This window comes from Balaenoptera musculus, chromosome 6 (assembly GCF_009873245.2).
Source record: "Balaenoptera musculus isolate JJ_BM4_2016_0621 chromosome 6, mBalMus1.pri.v3, whole genome shotgun sequence".
NCBI lineage: Eukaryota > Metazoa > Chordata > Mammalia > Artiodactyla > Balaenopteridae > Balaenoptera > Balaenoptera musculus.
In genome coordinates this window covers 60,290,571-60,308,544 of record NC_045790.1, presented here as the reverse complement: position 1 = coordinate 60,308,544, position 17,974 = coordinate 60,290,571, and the positions used below count along the sequence as shown (strand labels likewise).

General features: G+C 37.8%; 1 protein-coding gene and 1 non-coding gene across 6 annotated transcripts in view; both read left to right on the top strand.

Moving 5' to 3' along the window:
• The window catches only part of RIC1 (RIC1 homolog, RAB6A GEF complex partner 1), a 133,713-nt gene extending 115,760 nt beyond the window's left edge, over positions 1-17,953 (top strand). For 4 of the 5 annotated variants that reach the window (XM_036855219.1, XM_036855220.1, XM_036855218.1 and 1 more), the window contains 10 exons: positions 404-539; positions 4,959-5,075; positions 5,567-6,295; positions 7,919-8,077; positions 8,160-8,296; positions 10,246-10,532; positions 11,388-11,579; positions 13,972-14,149; positions 14,304-14,492; positions 15,334-17,953. In XM_036855219.1, coding sequence (XP_036711114.1) covers positions 404-539; positions 4,959-5,075; positions 5,567-6,295; positions 7,919-8,077; positions 8,160-8,296; positions 10,246-10,532; positions 11,388-11,579; positions 13,972-14,149; positions 14,304-14,492; positions 15,334-15,622 — 2,413 coding nt within the window. In that variant the 3' untranslated portion in view covers positions 15,623-17,953. The remainder of the gene's footprint in view (positions 1-403; positions 540-4,958; positions 5,076-5,566; positions 6,296-7,918; positions 8,078-8,159; positions 8,297-10,245; positions 10,533-11,387; positions 11,580-13,971; positions 14,150-14,303; positions 14,493-15,333) is intronic. The other variant, XM_036855222.1, reaches the window with a different exon arrangement.
• On the top strand, positions 13,555-13,629 carry TRNAE-CUC. The gene has a single exon. It is a non-coding gene; the product is annotated as a tRNA-Glu (tRNA).
• Positions 17,954-17,974: the final 21 nt, after the last annotated feature.

Here is a 17,974-nt window from a genome sequence, read left to right as displayed (position 1 = left end):
TTTCTTTTTTTAAACAGCTATGAAGTGCATATTTGCTTTAAGTAGCTTATAATTGAGGAGTAATATAAAAATAAAAATTAACAAATCTAGTAGCCTCAGAATGCATGTCTTTCTCAACCAACTATTTCTCAACTGACTAAGCTATTCCTGTAGCTTCTTCCCAGTTTATTTCTTCCTTTCTACATCTTACTCCTTTTTTTTCCCTCCCTCATTTCCAGATGTGTTCTTGGGTGCCACAACCTTGTTGGTCTGCTGCTTAAAGGATACTTGGGGAGGAGAAAATGATAGGTAGAAGGCATTTGGGCCCATAAACATAAAATCTCATACTATTAGTAGTGGAAAAGGAAAAAAACCTCGTTAGCATTGTTGTTGAGGTGTATGGGTTTCTTTCTCTTTTTTGCAGTCCAAATACTGCTGGTATTCAAGTTCTTCAGGAAGTCTCCATGTCACGCTACATTCCTCACCCCTTCCTGGTAGTATCTGTCACTCTGACATCAGTGAGTACAGAGAATGGAATCACCTTGAAAATGCCACAGCAGGTACCATTCTATTATCAGAGCTCTTTAGAGTTTTCATTTCAGTCTTTTGTGTTTTAATTTGATGTTAGGAACTGTTTATTTGTTCAGCAAATACATACTAAATGTCTAGAATTTGCCTTGCATGAAGGTGCTGGGTTACAGCGGCAAACTAAACAAACATGGTTTCTGCTCATACTATAAAGAAATAATTACATACATCATTAATTACAGTTGTGATGTGTGTACCAAAATGTAATATAGCTTACTGTGTATAACAAAAACCTGGAGTAGTCTAAGGAATCACAGAAGATTTCTATATCATTTAAATTGAAACCTGAAGAACAAGTGGCGGTTATCTAAGTAAAGAAGGGGAATTTCAGGCAGAGGGAACGGTATTCAAAGGCCCATAGATAAGAGAAAACATGACGCAGTCAGGGAATTGGAAGAAATTTCAGAGTGACTGGAACATAGAGTATGAGAAGATGAGAGTCTTATTGATAATACGGACTTTGGAGTTTGTCTTAAAGTCTAAAGCGTTTTAAGCTGGATGTTATTAGATCTAAGCTTTATAATGTTAGAAAAAACATTACAAAGGAGGAAAATGAAACAGAGTGGGACAGAACTGGATGTAGGGAGAGCAGCTGAAAGGCCATTGTAATGATCTAGGTGAATGGTGTCTGTGGCCCGAACTTGGGTAGGGAAAAGAAGATGGAAAGAAATGGAAGGAATATGACATATAGAGGACTCCATGATTAGTTAATTATGAGCAAAGAGAAGGGATAATCCCATAGCTTCTGGTTAAAGTAGCTGTGTAGGTAGCAGTGTCACCAGGACCCAGGTATTATAACTTTCTATTCCAAGCCTCTTTCCATTATACCACTGGTTTCCACACTTCATGTCGATGTGGAACCCATTTTCAAAGGAAAGTTCTGGGTGGATTTATTTGTCATCCCTGTCTGCCCAGTCTGTCTTTTACTTCCTTTTAAGGCACTTCCACTGAGTGCCTTTAAAATACAGGTCCCATTTTTCTCTGCAAGCTCTATTTCATGTAACAAGATAGTCCTAGTTGATAAGAGGAAGTTATCTTTTACAGAAGAACTCTAGCTAAAAGATACGGAAGGAATGTAAGAATTTAAGAATCACCATTTTGCAGCCCGTAAAGAAATGAGTGATTCAGGCAGTGATCATTGGATGAAACCAGTGAAAGGTTGATGGGAACTTTACAATGAAGGTATCAAGTTGTCATGCCCAAGCCTTACTAATCAATTTTAGCATCACTAAAAGTGGGAGAATCAGATGTGGCATGCTTCCTGGGGTGAAGCAACCTGAAGTTCATGTGAAGAATTACTAGCAAAAACATTGAGCCTGATCTGAGTCAAGCTTCTAGAGTCATCTTCTATTCACAGAAAATACAGGGAAAGAGGTTTAGTTTAATAATATTCTATAGGAAAGCTGCAGGTCAATAATGTGGGGGAAAAAAGAAAAGATTCTTCTAAATAAGACTTTAGAGCTATAACAACAAAATGCATGTGTAAGTTCATTTGTATCTTGATTCAAATAGGCTATATATAAAAAGACACTGTTAAAACAATTTGCAATATTTAAATGTGAACTAAGGAATAGTTGTAAGTTTTATTACATTTAGATGTGATATTGGCGTTGTGATTATATAAGCAAATATCCATATATTTTAGAGATGCCTATTAAATGTATAGGGGTAAAACGGCATGGTATCTTCTTTTAAAATGCTTTGGCAAAATAAGTAAAAAGAAAAGAGGGATAGGTGGAGCAAACCTTGATAATTGTGAATCTGGATGATGGGAATAAGGGGGGGCTGTTTGTTGTACATTTTACATACTTTTGATCATGTTTGAAGTCATATTAGAAAAAAAAGGAGGACTCTTTGTATATCCTAGATATAGTAGGCAATCAGTGGCATCAGTAATACTGGGTGCCCCATTTTAAGAGGGCCCTTTACAAAGAGGAGATACCTAACTCGGTAAAGAGCAGATTAAGAAGTAAGTTGAAATATAATAGGAAATAGACTGATTACATCTTGCACAGAGGGAAGACCAAGATTTAAAGCAAAGCAAGTCTTGATTTAACAACAAAAAACTAGCAGTAAGAACTGTTCAACAGTAAGGTGGCCTTCACTCAGGAGAGAGGTGAGCACCTTGTCTATGAAGCTCCCAATGAGAATTATCTACCAGGGATTTTTTAGGGTAAGAGATGGTATGTTGGGTTCCTTCAAATTTAGGATTTTGAGGATACGTGTAGTCCCTGCTTGTATGTTACAGTCAGTGTCTGAGAAGTTCATTAAAGTTGCCTGAGAGGGCTGTCTTGGTCACCTGTTCTTACATATTGTAATATTATCAGTAGAAAATGTTGACTGCATGTAGAGCTGAAGGAAAAAAAAGAATTTTGCTTTTTTAAAAAATGAAGTAGTATAAAATGTAGTGGTGAATTTACCATCTTAAAACTTAAAAGTGGTCATTATGAACATTAATCAGATTTTAGTGAACTTCAGTAAATGCTCTTTAGGTCTTTTGAAGTGTTTGAGGAGTTTGTCCCTATGCCAGTCCCCAAACATTCATACTGTTTGATTCTTGGCATTGCATATTCATTTTCCTTTTTCCTCTACTCTCTAGCGCTTATAATTCCCACATAGCTTTTAAATTCCATTTTTCCTTCTCTTACCTTCAAGTTATTTGCTTTTTCTCGTGTGTTAGGGACAGATGTTCAATTTTTAGTTTTCATGTCATTATGTGCTAAGTGGGGAAATGAAGATTTCTTTCCAAATAAAATTCTTGAGTTTTGTGACAGTTGTTTGGAGATTTTGTAGGGTTTATTTTTTAAATTCCTACTTTGTAAATTAACAGCAGTTCATATCATGCTTACTACCTACCTGGATATGATCTAAAGCAAAAAAGAATAACAAAATCTGTGAGTATTCTGTACCCTTTTGCCATTTCTTTATACACAATCCCTTGTGTCTTAGAGCAGTGCAAAAGAGCATTTCATATATCTGAGTATTTTTTGCAAGTAGAATACATAGGGTGATGGTTGTTTTCTTGACCAAACTCTAAATGATATCAGCAGCTTAAATTCATCCAGCCAGCAAGAGTCAAAGCTGGGACATAATCCATGTCTTCTGAATAATCATCCTTTCCGTCTTAAAACTCTTTGCTTCTTTGGTTTGTGACATCACGCTCTATTCCTCTTCTTGCCTTCAAAAGCTTAGACAATGGCCCTCTGCTCTTTTGCCTCCCATGTACTTTACCTCAGAAAACTCATCTGTTTCCTTCAGTTTACCAGCTTTACCTTTATGGTTATGATTCTGGTATTCATCTCCAGTTCAGTCATCTCTCACAACGTTTTTACTTGAAAGTCTTAAGATTCTTTCTAATTTAAAATGGGCAATAGAAGGAAACTCTTCAGTTTCCTTTCCCTAAACTGTATTCTCCTCCTAACTTCTATCAGTGACAACTGCAACTTCTCTAGCACCTCACCTAGATTTAGTTCCCTGAAATCATCTTTGATTCAGCTTTCTTTTTCTACCCTTCATGTTTAGAATATAAGTAAGCTTTTGTTTTGTTTTGTTTTAATCAAAATGCTTTTTCCTCTTTACAAGTGAAAATGACTTGATGTCTGAGATTCATTTTAAAAGTCCTCCTGAAACTTAAAGCTGGGTGATAGCGTTCAATGAAAATCATTATACTAGGTTCTCTACTTTGGGGTTTGATTGAAATTTTCCTTAATAAAAAGGCAGACTATTTCCTTCATTCTTGAAGTCACCACCCATGATATCTTCCTCTCCTCAGTAATCCATCCTGAATAACTCAGAATTTTAAATAACTCCCTTATTCAAGGACCATACATAGTGGCTTATTTCCTGCTATATTTTTACCTGACTTTCCAAGCCCTCTTTGAAGGTCTGTTACCATCAGCATTTATTCTCATAATATCCCTAATTTAGCCAGATTGTTCTCACTTTCCCAGTAGAACTATTTTATCCTACCTCCATGTCGTTTATATTGCATTCTTCAACTAAAGTACCAACCCTTTTTCTCCCACCCATGTATGTTAACCTCACCCTTCAAGTCCCACCTCATCCTTTAAACCCTGTCTAGCTGTGCCTGCCAGGTCACTGAAGCAATGTCTCATTTTTATGAACTTCTGAAGGTCTCTTAGTTTTTCCAGGATAATTCAGCTCTGCCTTCCATTTTATGTTCACTTGCAGTGGTCATTAATTACATTGTGTTAAGCTTGTTCTACCCTAGCCAGACAGCTCCTTGTACTTCCACAGAGCCTAGCAGAATGCCTGTACGTAGTGCACACTCAATATTGTTGTTTGTTTAACCTGTAACCCTTGTGCATTGGCGGGGCAAATGCTGAAAACACAGCTCTTAATTTCTGTGAATACGATTTCTTTTCTTTCAGGCTCGTGATGCAGAGAGCATTATGCTGAATCTTGCAGGGCAGCTCATCATGATGCAGAGGGACAGATCAGGCCCTCAGATCCGGGAGAAGGACAGTAGCCCTAGCCACAGGAAACTTGTGAGTGAGGTGCAAGTCATTTAAAACGTTAAGAATGTGTGGGAGGAGGATGAAGGAATAAAAGAATTTAAGAGGAGAGTATTATCTTGTGATTTGGAAAGTGAGTAAGTACATAAAGTAAGTCTTAAGCCTCTGGGTACAAGACTGTGAAGGGTGGAAGATAAGGTCCTAAAATGATAATAAAATGCTCTGTATGCCAGATGTTACTGCTTAGGCATTATTATTTACAAATTCTAATGGAAAAACAGGATAAATTGGTGAAGTTCCTTGGGGTGTGGGGAGGGGGTGTTCTTTTGGGTTTTTTTAGATTTAAATACACATACTTTGAAAGTCAGGGTACTATTATTAACTCTGACTCTAAATAAATTCCCCTAATTTTCCCCAAAATTTATACTATCATTTTGAAAGACTTGGGAAACTAGTACCTAGGAAAACTTAGGAATCTACAAATTTAATAGGGAAAAAACTGATCTCTGTCTCTCCTTCTCCAGCTGCCATTCTGTCCTCCTGTTGTACTAGCCCAGTCTGTTGAAAATGTCTGGACCACGTGTCGAGCAAATAAACAAAAGCGTCACCTTTTGGAGGCCCTCTGGCTGAGCTGTGGGGGTTCAGGGATGAAAGTTTGGCTCCCTCTCTTCCCTAGGGATCACCGCAAGCCCCATTCCTTCTTGTCCCAGCGGATCATGCTGCCTTTCCACATAAATATCTACCCCCTGGCTGTTCTGTTTGAAGATGCATTAGTCCTTGGTGCTGTCAATGACACTGTACTCTATGATTCTTTGTATACTCGGAACAGTGCTAGGGAACAGCTGGAGGTGCTCTTCCCTTTCTGTGTTGTGGAGAGAACCTCTCAGATCTACCTCCACCACATTCTACGTCAGCTGCTGGTGAGGAACCTTGGGGAACAAGCCTTGCTCTTAGCCCAGTCCTGTGCCGCGTTACCTTACTTTCCTCACGTGCTGGAGCTCATGCTCCATGAAGTGCTGGAAGAAGAAGCTACCTCACGGGAGCCCATTCCCGACCCTCTGCTTCCCACTGTGGCAAAATTTATCACCGAGTTCCCACTCTTCCTGCAGACAGTTGTTCATTGTGCCAGGAAGACTGAATATGCCCTGTGGAATTACCTTTTTGCAGCCGTTGGAAACCCCAAGGACTTGTTTGAGGAATGTTTGATGGCTCAGGATTTGGATACTGCTGCCTCGTACCTTATTATTTTACAGGTAACAGTTCTCTTCTTACAAAGGTATAAGAATTACTGAGCATAAACCTAGAGGAAAAGGAAGGCAAATGTCCTGTGTTGGCACTGTGATTGTGTTTAAAGAACTATTATGGTCATGTTTTCTGTTCAGTTTTTATCTTTCCTTTTGAAGAACTCAATCTTACCATATGATGGCAGAAAATTTCTTCACTATCATAAAGTAACATTGCAGGGTTGTGTTTTTTTTAATCCTGTTTGTCCATAAATGGGCCTAAAACAAATTAATGAGTTTACAGTATTATTTTGAATAATACTGAAGAAGCATATATATACATATATGTATGTATATACATATAATGTATCATAGTACATATAATGATATGCACATATTACATAAGATTATTGAAATATTATATAAGAAACATAATAATAAAGAATTATTTTGAATATCAGTGGGTTTGTCTGAGCCCTCCACAATAATCTCTCTCCTTATAGTGTGGAATTGCTGAGGGGATTCTGATTAGAACGTGGGTTATAATAGAGTACCTTATGTTAGGCTCCCCATAGCAAGCAGGGAAGACCCAAACCTGCTGCAGTAATTAAACAGTTTTTCTCAAAATAATGGGTTCTTTGAGACTCCTGAAAATTTGTTTCATTATACGTTTGACAAAAGGGCTTGATAGTTTGTTTTCCTATTAGTCTGATGTGAATTTGGTAGGTTACATTTAAAAGTTCTTTAAAATTACTGCAGAGTTGTTTTCATTGATTAAAGAAGCTAACCGTAAACCTGGTTTGAAATTCTGCCTGAAGCAGTTTTCCTGTCAGTTTATTTGCTTCATGGCAACTGATTGAAACCAGAGGGGATGTTTAGGCAGAAGCTGGGTGGCCCTGAGATTCTGTGATTCCTTGGGTATTCTTAAAAGGCCACAGAGTCATAAAAACAAACAATAAATGCAGCTGTTTTTTGTTTTAGGTCACTCCTTAGACTTTCAGTGATCTCCCAAGCAATGGCTTTAGAAACTTGATCAGAATTCCTAGGTTGATGTGGATTGACAGATCATAATTACAGTTGAACTTGCCTGTTAGGCACCTTTCCATGAAGGCCAAGGCAAGCAGCAAGTTTAAATTTGTGAAAAAATTACAGAGAATGCTCATTGTGTAGCAGGACTACATACTATTGCCCAAAGCAAAGATTTTTTTTAAGTCACATTCTCAGAAAACTCTCTGTCGCAGGAAATAGACCTGAGCTTTTTTGGAGTCAGGGAGACAAATTTTTATTCTTTTCTGTTGATCTTCAACAAGTTATTTAACTCAGTTTTCTCATCTGTAAAATGGGAATGATATACATATTTTGAGAGCCACTAGGAGAAATGAAAGAATGTATGTAAGGTTTATGTAAGATATCTGGCAATAATGGGAGTTCAAGAAATCATAAATTATATTACACCAGCAGAGTATTTGCCTCACTTTTCCTTGTATGGTACTTTTTAATGCTTCTTTTAATTTTACTGTTAAACTATCCCCGTTGTTGTAGCTGCATTACTTCTCTGGGCTTAGGGAACTGTGGAGATAAAGAATTGATTATATATTCCCAAGTCATTTGTAGTATAAAAGGAATTCTTGTCTTCCTTGGTTGTTCTTCTAGAACATGGAAGTCCCAGCAGTAAGTAGGCAACATGCCACCCTTCTGTTCAACACAGCCCTGGAACAAAGCAAGTGGGACCTGTGTCGACACATGATTCGATTTCTTAAAGCCATTGGCTCTGGAGAATCTGAGACGCCTCCATCCACACCTACAGCTCAGGTTAGTTGCAGAATTGCACAGCTTCTCTAGGCCATTACACCCACGTGACATCTTCCTCTAACTGTACGGTGTGTAATCATAGGAACCCAGTTCAAGTGGTGGATTTGAGTTCTTCAGGAATCGAAGCATCAGTTTATCCCAGTCAGCTGAAAATGTTCCTGCTAGTAAATTCAGCTTACAGAAAACACTAAGTATGCCGTCTGGCCCTTCTGGAAAAAGGTAAAAGAATGAAGAGCCGTTACTGGTTTTAGGGCATTCTGCGACACATTGCATTTCAGGGTATTTGTAAAATTGCATCTTGGGAAAACAACTATTTGATCCACTTGCAATTCCTTTTTACATTCCCAAAAGGCTTCCTTTTTTTCTTTCTCCAAAGTTCACTTCTTTATTCTTTGTACAGTTTCTGCCCTTTGTACTGGAGTAGATCTTGGTGTGCCCATGCTGAATGCCACTGACTTTAAATTACCTCTGATAATAGAGGACCAGAATAAAAAGGAAGATAGATAAATCTGCAGATAATTCAAAAGCCTTCTTACAGTCAGCAGTTTTACCCTTCTTTCCAACTATACCTCTTGACAAAAAGTAAAATTTAGTTCTCATGTACTTGACTCTCCTGTGACTCTTTTGAGTGGAGAAGTCATTAAACAGTGGAAGCCAAAAAGAAGTGTATCCTGGAGCCTGAAACCTACATTACACATAGATGGGTTATTGTCTCCTGAGAGGTAACTATGAACTCATACTGAACGTTATAAAATAGAATTTCCTCCGGTTTGTGAGGTCCTTGTATTCCTTCCTGTGTTATTTGGTTCTGTGTGTATTCTTGCTACAGTGCCTGACACATAGTGAGAGCTTATTGAACATTTTTTATTGTGACGTTTTACTGCTTTTTCTTATCACAGCCATTAATACAGCCCCATTCCCAGCACGTGCACACAAACACACACAGTCATGGGCTATAAACAAGTTAAATGCAACCATGGAGGATTGTAAACAGTTGCCAGGCAAACAGTAGCTTCTCAGCCATGCCCTGAATTTAAAAGTGCTGGCTAAAACCACAGCTTCAGAAGTTGTGCCAGCTGCTGATTTTGTTAAACGATGACAGGAAACTGTTAAAATTCACAAGACTAAACCATTAATGTTTCAAGCCTCCTGAATGAGATTACATTGGACCACCTAAATCAATGGGAACTACCCTGGCATGTTAGTGATCTCAAACAATATTCAAGTAATTACACGTGTATGAACTATACTCCAAAAAGCAAGAAAACACAGTTTCTATCTGTGGTTTCAGTCTGTGCGAGTTCATATTGCATGTTTATTTTGGACAGTCTTCTGTTAAGCATGGTGCTTGTACTGGTTTAAATAAAATGTTAACATGAAAGGAAAAAAAATGAAAAATAAAAAAATAAAAGTGCTGGCTAATATATACTAAGCACTCACTATGTGCTAGGCACAGTTCTAAGCATTTCCATGTGTAGGTCTTTCAGTCCTTACAACAGCTCCATATGGGTAGATACTGTTCCGCATGACACAGGTGAAAAACAGAGGCCCAGAAAAATAAACTTGCTTTATGTTCGTACAACTAATGTGTGGCAGAGCCAAGATCTGAATCCAGGCACTCCTGCTCCAGTACTGCCTCTTGCTGAAAGCACCCCGTCACCCAGTGACCAAACCAGTTATACCACGTCAGTTCATGTGAATAAGGGACAATAGACTATATTTAGCAGTTAATTTTTAAAAATCCGTTTTGTTTTTCTGTGTCTGTAAAACTCACATTAAGAGACTTCATTTCACTTTGCTTCTCTCTTGATAGTTTCTTTGATCTGATCTTCCCTCTTTTCATTGGTCTTTTCAAATACAGCATTTATTTGCTCCCTTTCTTTCCTTTATCCAGCCACCATCCTCTTCCTGGTTTGACTTTGTCAGTCTCCTGTTTTTTCCTATTCTGTGTTTTCATTATACAAATATGTTTTAAGAGGCTACTATGATCCAGGTATTGTTTCATAGATTGTGGTATCACATGGAGAAGCCCTAATACTTTATCTTCAATCAGAATTAGATCTTAGATGTCTTACCTCCTTGTCAGCGTTTTCAGTGCTACTTCATTAAAGTATTTGAAGTCCTCCAGTGCAGATTGTTCTGTAGCTTTCTTGTGTTCCCACTTACAGATGGAGCAAAGACAGTGACTGTGCTGAGAACATGTATATTGATATGATGCTCTGGAGACATGCCCGGCGTCTCTTAGAAGAAGTTCGGCTAAAGGATCTCGGCTGCTTTGCAGCCCAGCTGGGCTTTGAACTAATTAGTTGGCTATGCAAGGAACGTACCCGAGCTGCCCGAGTAGACAACTTTGTGTTAGCCCTGAAGAGACTCCACAAAGATTTCCTGTGGCCACTTCCCATCATCCCAGCTTCTTCTCTCAGTTCTCCTTTCAAAAATGGAAAATACCGAACAGGTAATGTAGGTTTTGTGTTACTTGTACGGGGAGGATTGTATTTTGCTCCAAATGTTTAGACATTTTGCTGTTAGTTGATATTCAAGGAAGTCTTCATTCCAAGGTCAGAAGAGATAAAAACTCACTTTTTGTGCATCACTTGGAACATCCACCATTTGACTAAGGATGTAAATAAAGTAGAACATATGTCTCTAGGTCTTATGACCTTGAAGTCTAATTTATAAATCCAACCAATTGTATCAGATGATCAACAAGTTGAGCATTGACTGAACATAGAAGCTACCACATTTTTTTTGTAGGAAGGAGTTATTAATCACAGACCTCAAAATAAGCTAAATTGTGACTTACCTGACAGGACTCATTCCAGAGAAGTGGTAAAAATGCATCTTGAGAGCTTGGGCCATCTTCTAAATTAGGAGAGGACAAAGTGAAACTGTATTTTGATAAAAGAAAAAAGTTTTTTAGTTCAGGTCTTTTAAGGGAGACTGTTGTAATTATTATCACTTATGAAAATTCAAACAAAAACCTTTATTATGGCATTTGGAAGCTTCATGTCATGTTAAAACCAAGGAAAATCATTTAAAGATGAACAGAATAAAGTTTTGCCTAGTTCTAGGAAGATACATGATGATGTAAGATGACTGCTGGGTGGCGTTATATAGTCATTCCATTCTGTTACAGTCCCACATCCCTGGTTCAGTGGATGGATGATGCAGTGTAGGGACAGTAATTAGCTCTGAACTTTTAGTATTTGGGGTTGGTGAGGGAAGAGAAGCTGAAAGAACTGAATTGGAAATGGCAGTGTGTGCACCTTTAATTCCCTTTTTTTTTTTTGTTTTTGGACCTACCTTGCAGTGGGAGAGCAGCTGTTAACGTCCCAGTCAGCTGACTCTTTTTTGAACCTTGAGATAGACGCTGGCATCTCTAATGTCCAACGAAGTCAGAGCTGGCTGGGCAACATCGGCCCCACACATCATGAGATAGACACGGCCTCGTCCCATGGACCACAGATGCAAGACGCCTTCCTTTCACCTTTGTCTAATAAAGGTAGATATCATTTTAAACCCTAGCTCTTCTTCAGTTCCTGTGGAGGAAAGTTTATATGCTATAGCACTTGAGAGAGAGAGCTTCACTCTTTTCTTTCAAGATATGTCCTTGAGGATTAGCCATTAGTATCTGCTGGAGAGGTGGATAGTTACTAGAACAAGGCCATATTGGCCTTGACTATACTTTGCCATGTTTATTTTAGATAAATGAAATAGGTAAAATCTCATTACAGCTCAGCACTAATAAATGAACCTTTGTAATCAACTTTGATGATACAGAAACACTAACTTTGAACCTCAAGTAAGCAAAATGTTATCTGTGTGTAAAGAATTCCATTCTTCTCATAGGTAGACCTGTATCATAAAAAATTGTACCCAGTTATCTTCTATTTTTTTATTTCACTGATACAAATTTATGGAAAAATTTTTTTCTCTTATAAATTCCTGCATGATATCCTTAATTTTGCCTCTTAGCCTTCAAAGCCTAAAATATTACTGTCTGACCCTTTATCAAAAAAATGTGTATCAACTTCTGCAGTTATAGTAATGGTTACATTCAGATTGAAGAAGTTTTAAAGTGATTTATGTTGTTTAGGTTTATGTAAGAACTTAAGTAGCAATTGGTCTTATTTTCTGGAGTTTTTTAGTGGCCAGGCATTCACCTGATGTTTGATTTTCAGTGTGTCATCACTGTTACTGGAGCTTCTGCTATGTGGAGAGGCATATAGCTGCCATGACTTTCTTTTTAAATTTTGGTAGAATACATGTAAAATTTACTATCTTAACCATTTTTAAGTGTACAGTTCAGTGGTATTAACTACATTTGTATTGTTGTGCAACCAACCTGCAGAACTCTTTTAATTCTTTTCATCTTGCAAAACCAAAACTCTATACTCCCCATCCCTCTCTCCCCCAGCTCCTGGCAACTACCATTCTATTTTCTGTCTCCGTGTATTTGTCTTTTTAAAGTCTGGCTTCTTTCACTTAGCATAATGTTCTCAAAGTTCATCCCTGTTGTAGCATGCATGGAAATTTCCTTTCTTTTTAAGGCTGAATAATATTCCATTATGTGTTTATGCCACATTTTATCCATCCATCAGGGGACACTTGCATTGCTTCCACCTTTTGGTTATTGTGAACTGCTGTAATGAATGTGGGAGTACAGTGAACATTGGAGGTCTCTTCGAGACCCTACTTTCAATTCTTTTGGGTATATACCCAGAAGTAGGATTGCCAGATCATATGGTAATTCTATTTTCAATTTTTTCCCATAGCAGCTGCACCATTTTACATTCCTACCAACATTGGCAAGGATTCCAGTTTTGCCACATCCTCACCAACACTTATTTGCTGGTTTTGTTGATAGCAGCATCCTAATGGGCGTGAGGTGGCATCATTGCTTTTTTTTAGAAAACTTTTTAAAGAGGTCACTTCAAACATATTTAAAAAGGAGAAATAATGGACACCCTCCCCCCAGCCCCCACTCCAGTTATTACCAACTCAGGAACAAATTTGTTTTATCCACTTTCCCCTTCCTGTATTATTGAACTAAATCCAAGACATGATATATTTTATCTGTGAATATTTCAGTATATATTTTTGAAGACTCTTCTTGAAAATAATGATAATCATACCATTAACATCTCTCTAAAAATTTAATAGTAATTCCTTAATACCATCAAATATCCAGTAAATAGTCAAATTCCAACTGTTTTATAATGTCATAATTTTTTTATGGTTTGAATCAATATCCAAATAAGATTCGCACACTGTGATTATGTTTTTTAATTTTCTTTTTAGTGATTGTTCCCCCTCCCCATCTCTCTTTTTCCCCTTGCAATTTATTCATTGAAGAAACTTGCTTCTGTGGATTTTCTCATGATGTGGATTTTAGGTTATTGCATCTTCATGGTTTAAACAGTTTCCTCTATATTTCTTATAAATTGGTAATTGAATCTAAAAACGTGATCGGGAATTCCCTGGTGGTCCAGTGGTTAGGACTCTGCACTCTCACTGCCGAGGGGGCCCAGGTTTAATCCCTGGTCAGGGAACTAAAATCCCACAAGCCACGAAGCATGCCCCCAAACCCCCCCAAAAAAAAACCAAAAAAAAAGACAAATTATTGCTAGGTTTTTTTTTTTTTTCAGAGGTGGGCAAGACTACTTCTTAGGTAGTATGAAGGCACATAATGCCTGGTTACCTCTCTAGTGATTTTTTTTTTTTTGTATCTACTACTATTAATGTAACATGGGAGTTTTAGTAGTGGATTTAATGTTTTGGTCTCAAAATCCTGAAGAGAAATCAACATCTGAGAGATAGCTAATATTTATAATGAAAGGAAAACATATTTTCTACATGAAGCTAGTTTGTAACTTTTGGCAATTCTTCATCAGGTGATGAATGCAGTATTGGTTCAGCCACAGACTTGACTGAAAGTAGCTCCATGGTGGACGGAGACTGGACAATGGTGGATGAAAATTTCTCCACACTCAGTTTAACTCAGTCAGACCTAGAGCACATCTCCATGGAGTTGGCAAGTAAAGGGCCTCACAAATCCCAGGTTCAGCTTCGGTGAGTTTCTCAGCATTTTGAAAGCATAGAATGCCTACTCAGGATATTTGGGCAATTAGGGTACGGAGGCTACTTTCCCGATAATGATTGCCCTTATGTACATCTGTAGATCATTTTTAGCATCAGTCATTTTTGTTTCTGCTTATATATGTAGGTATTTGCTACACATCTTCATGGAGGCAGGATGTCTGGACTGGTGCGTTGTTATAGGCCTGATTCTCAGAGAATCCTCAGTAATCAACCAGATTTTGGTTATTATACAATCTTCAGAGGTAGATGGAGAGATGTTACAGAACATAAAGACAGGGCTGCATGCTGTGGACAGATGGGCCTCTACAGATTGGTAAGTGCTAGTTTCATTAGGTTTGTTATCTTCACTGTCCTTTGGTGAATCCTGTCCTTTCACATTAAGGCTTAGTTCTGGTTCATTTATTTGGAGATTTTTTAGGTTGCTAGAAATAAAATCTCCTTTTGTATATTCATTTTAAAGGCTAGTTTCTTTAGTTACTATTTTATACCAGTTTAGGTGAGTAATATCCATTGAGATAGTGTTGGTCAGTGAATACATGTCACTGACTCAAGACTGATGCAGTACAAATGATCTCAGAACTAGGGTGGAACTTGAGATTTTTAGTTCTGTCGAATTGAAGGTAATAACCTAAAAACATCTGCTTGAGAAGATAAAAATTTAAGGTCTGTGTGAATTTAACATTCCATGGCAATTACTAACAAGCCCAAATTAAGAGTAGTGAATGAACTTAAAAGAGCCTGGGATTCTACCCTTTTGTCACCAGTTATGTGTGGATTTGGGGTTTCCCTTACTTGGGTCTAGTTTTCCTTAATTGGTAGATTCATTCAGGTTAAATGTTCTCCGAAGGTCCTGTTTTTCAAGTCTAAAATCCTATCGGTGCTTAGATTATAGAATGTGATTTTTAATCGTATTGCTGGATAAAGAGTATCAGTCTGTGCTCTTCGTGCTCACACTTACATTATGTGCTGCTCCCTCTATGGTGGCCTTGGCACCTAAAAAACCTTTCCTCCCGACCCTTCTGTGCCTCCTCCCCTTCCCCACAATCTGTCATTGACCTTACTATATCAGTGCTTGGTAGGAATTCATCCATAACATGCTATGGAGCCTTTTGAATGTGGCAGAGGAGAGCTAATTTCCTTTTTCTTCTACTTAGTCCTGGATATAAGCCATTTTTAAACATCATTAAGCCACAACTGCAGAAGCTCAGTGAGATAACAGAAGAGCAGGTCCAGCCTGAAGCCTTCCAGCCAATAACTGTGGGTAAGACTCCTGAACAGACTAGCCCCCGGGCAGAGGAGAACAGGAGCTCCTCCGGCCACGGGAGCATCCCCCAGGGCGAGGTCGGAGGTAGCAGTTTGGTCAGCCGGAAAGAGGAGGACACAACCCGAGCAGAGGAGGAGGAACCTTTTCAGGATGGGACTTACGACTGTTCTGTGTCCTAACAACAATGGGTGCCGTCACCACGGGCAGTATTAATTAGCAGCAGCATGCAGCTGAGGACACTGTGACCTAGTTGGATGATTTAACCAGGGAGAGAACTCAGCTCAGAGACTCTGGTAAGGTATTACTAAATTTTAACTAACTCTTTCTCCTTTAAGAAATCTCTTTGAGTCCATAAAAATGTGATATCAAAAAAATCATCTTTCATAAAAAATTTTTTAAGCTGCAGTGGAGGTAATAAAGAATATTGTACAGATGTACATGAGAATATTTTGGTTTTATTCTTAAAGGTTGGTAGCTCTTAAACCACAGGGATTGTTTTGCCCCAGATGAGCAAAACACTTTTCACTACTTACAGCTTCCTATGTTTTCTGGTTCAGCGTGTGTTCAGACTGCTTTTTAAAAACAAACGCTAAGGTGCTTGCTGTAGCTCATCAAGTACCCGAGCTACCTGTATGCCCCCTTGGATCGAGAGCACTGGCCTCCCTAACTGGGCCTCTGAATAGATGCCTGCCCTAGCGTAAGAGGTGCCTGTACGAAGGAGACATGCTCCTCTGCTAGCCTGTTAAATCCCGGTCCTGAATGGATGGAAGCTATTTACCTGTGAGTCAGTGTGCCTGCTTTTTAGCAAGCTTGGTTCCTGCTAGGTCAGCGTGGGCTGAGGTCTGAGGAGTTCGTATCAATTATGCTATTAGATACCACTAAACTATTTTGTATCAAAGAATTGTTATCTTTTTGTGAGTACTCTTGTGTAAGTATACTCAAAGGCACTGTTCATATTTTTAGGGCTTGTACAATAATTTGTAAGGTTTTATGCTGGATTCTGCATGGCTATAGATACTCACTCTTGGAACAAAGACAGGGCTTGCTCTTCTTTCCAAATATAAGCAGTCTTCATAGAGGAAGACAGGTTTATTGGCTTGGTCATAAGGTAACAGAAATGGTCACACTGATCATGAAATGAAACAGGTTTTGTGCAAATTAATGTAGTTTCTTATTTATTGCTTTTGTAAATTGAATAAAAATGGACTTTTATGTAAATAGACTGCTGAATCCTGTATTATCACGGCTACTAAAAATTAGTATGTAAAGAATGCATTCTTCATTGTAACTTTTTAAATATTTTATGTATTTCTAGAAATGACAAACTTTAGTTTTCATACATTATGAAAACATGACTGCATACTCAATTGCTTTAGACTGAACACATATCCACTGTATGTACATCAATTACCTTATAACAGTATTAATTTAGATAGCTTGTTTGTACTGTGCAATTTGAACAAAGGAATGCAATGTTATTTTTTACAAAAATGAACTTATTTTTATAATAACAGTGTATTTGATGTGGACCAAATTCATACCACTATGTAAAACAGCCTCTCTTCTCATAGTGCAATTACAGTTTAGAAATAAAACTTGGTCCTCTATCCTTGCTTTTTAAAGTAAATGGCTAGCTTTAGTTGTCCTAGCCAGGTTTCCTTTGAAGGGAAACCCAAAACCATTTTGAAAATGCTTTGTTCATAACTCATCAAACGGTTTTAAATTATTGAGTTTGGTAATTTACTATCACTTACTTTTCACATTACAAGTGCAATAATTTCACATACAAAAACTCCTGAATGGGTGGAATATGTGATTACTGGTACCTGGTCCTTCTGGTGCTATGTTTATTTAAGCCTTTGTTTTAAACCACCTTTCCCTGAATTTTAAGATAGAAAATGTTTCCCATGTGAGTACATGCAGCCCAGCAAGAAACTAAACTGAAGAATTTCTTCTCCTGTCCTAGTCTTATTAGGAGAAAAACTAGCATTACTTTTGTGTTTGGTGTGAGTATTTAGTCAATAAAAATGATTTACCATTGTAAACAGCTAATGATCTTTTCAGGTATCCTAATGTGCTGCTGGGTTCATCTTGCACTCTTTAAAGCAGGGCACCAATAAGTTAACTGTATTCCTGTGGTTAACGCCATGAATGAAACTTTTCTTGTATAAACTACTTGTTTTTCAACTAACAGATATAGGTGGCCCCAAGGCAAAAAAATTGGCAACTTTACAGAAAATTTCTCTTTGGTAATGTGTTACATACTTTAATTTTTTAAATTCATATTTTAATTTTGCCTTGTTTGGATCACATATCGACTGTTTAAGCCATAATTTTAACCAATGAATTTAAATATTCAATATAACTATTTGAAGTTTAAATTATTTGCTGATACCAAAACAAGAAGTCATTTGGGGGTAGAGTCAACCTTTGCTTGTAACTAAAGTTGCTGCTACTTCTGTAATGTGTATTTTTTTACTTGGTAAAGGGCAATAAAACCATTACATGAACTTTTGTTTATTCATCATCTC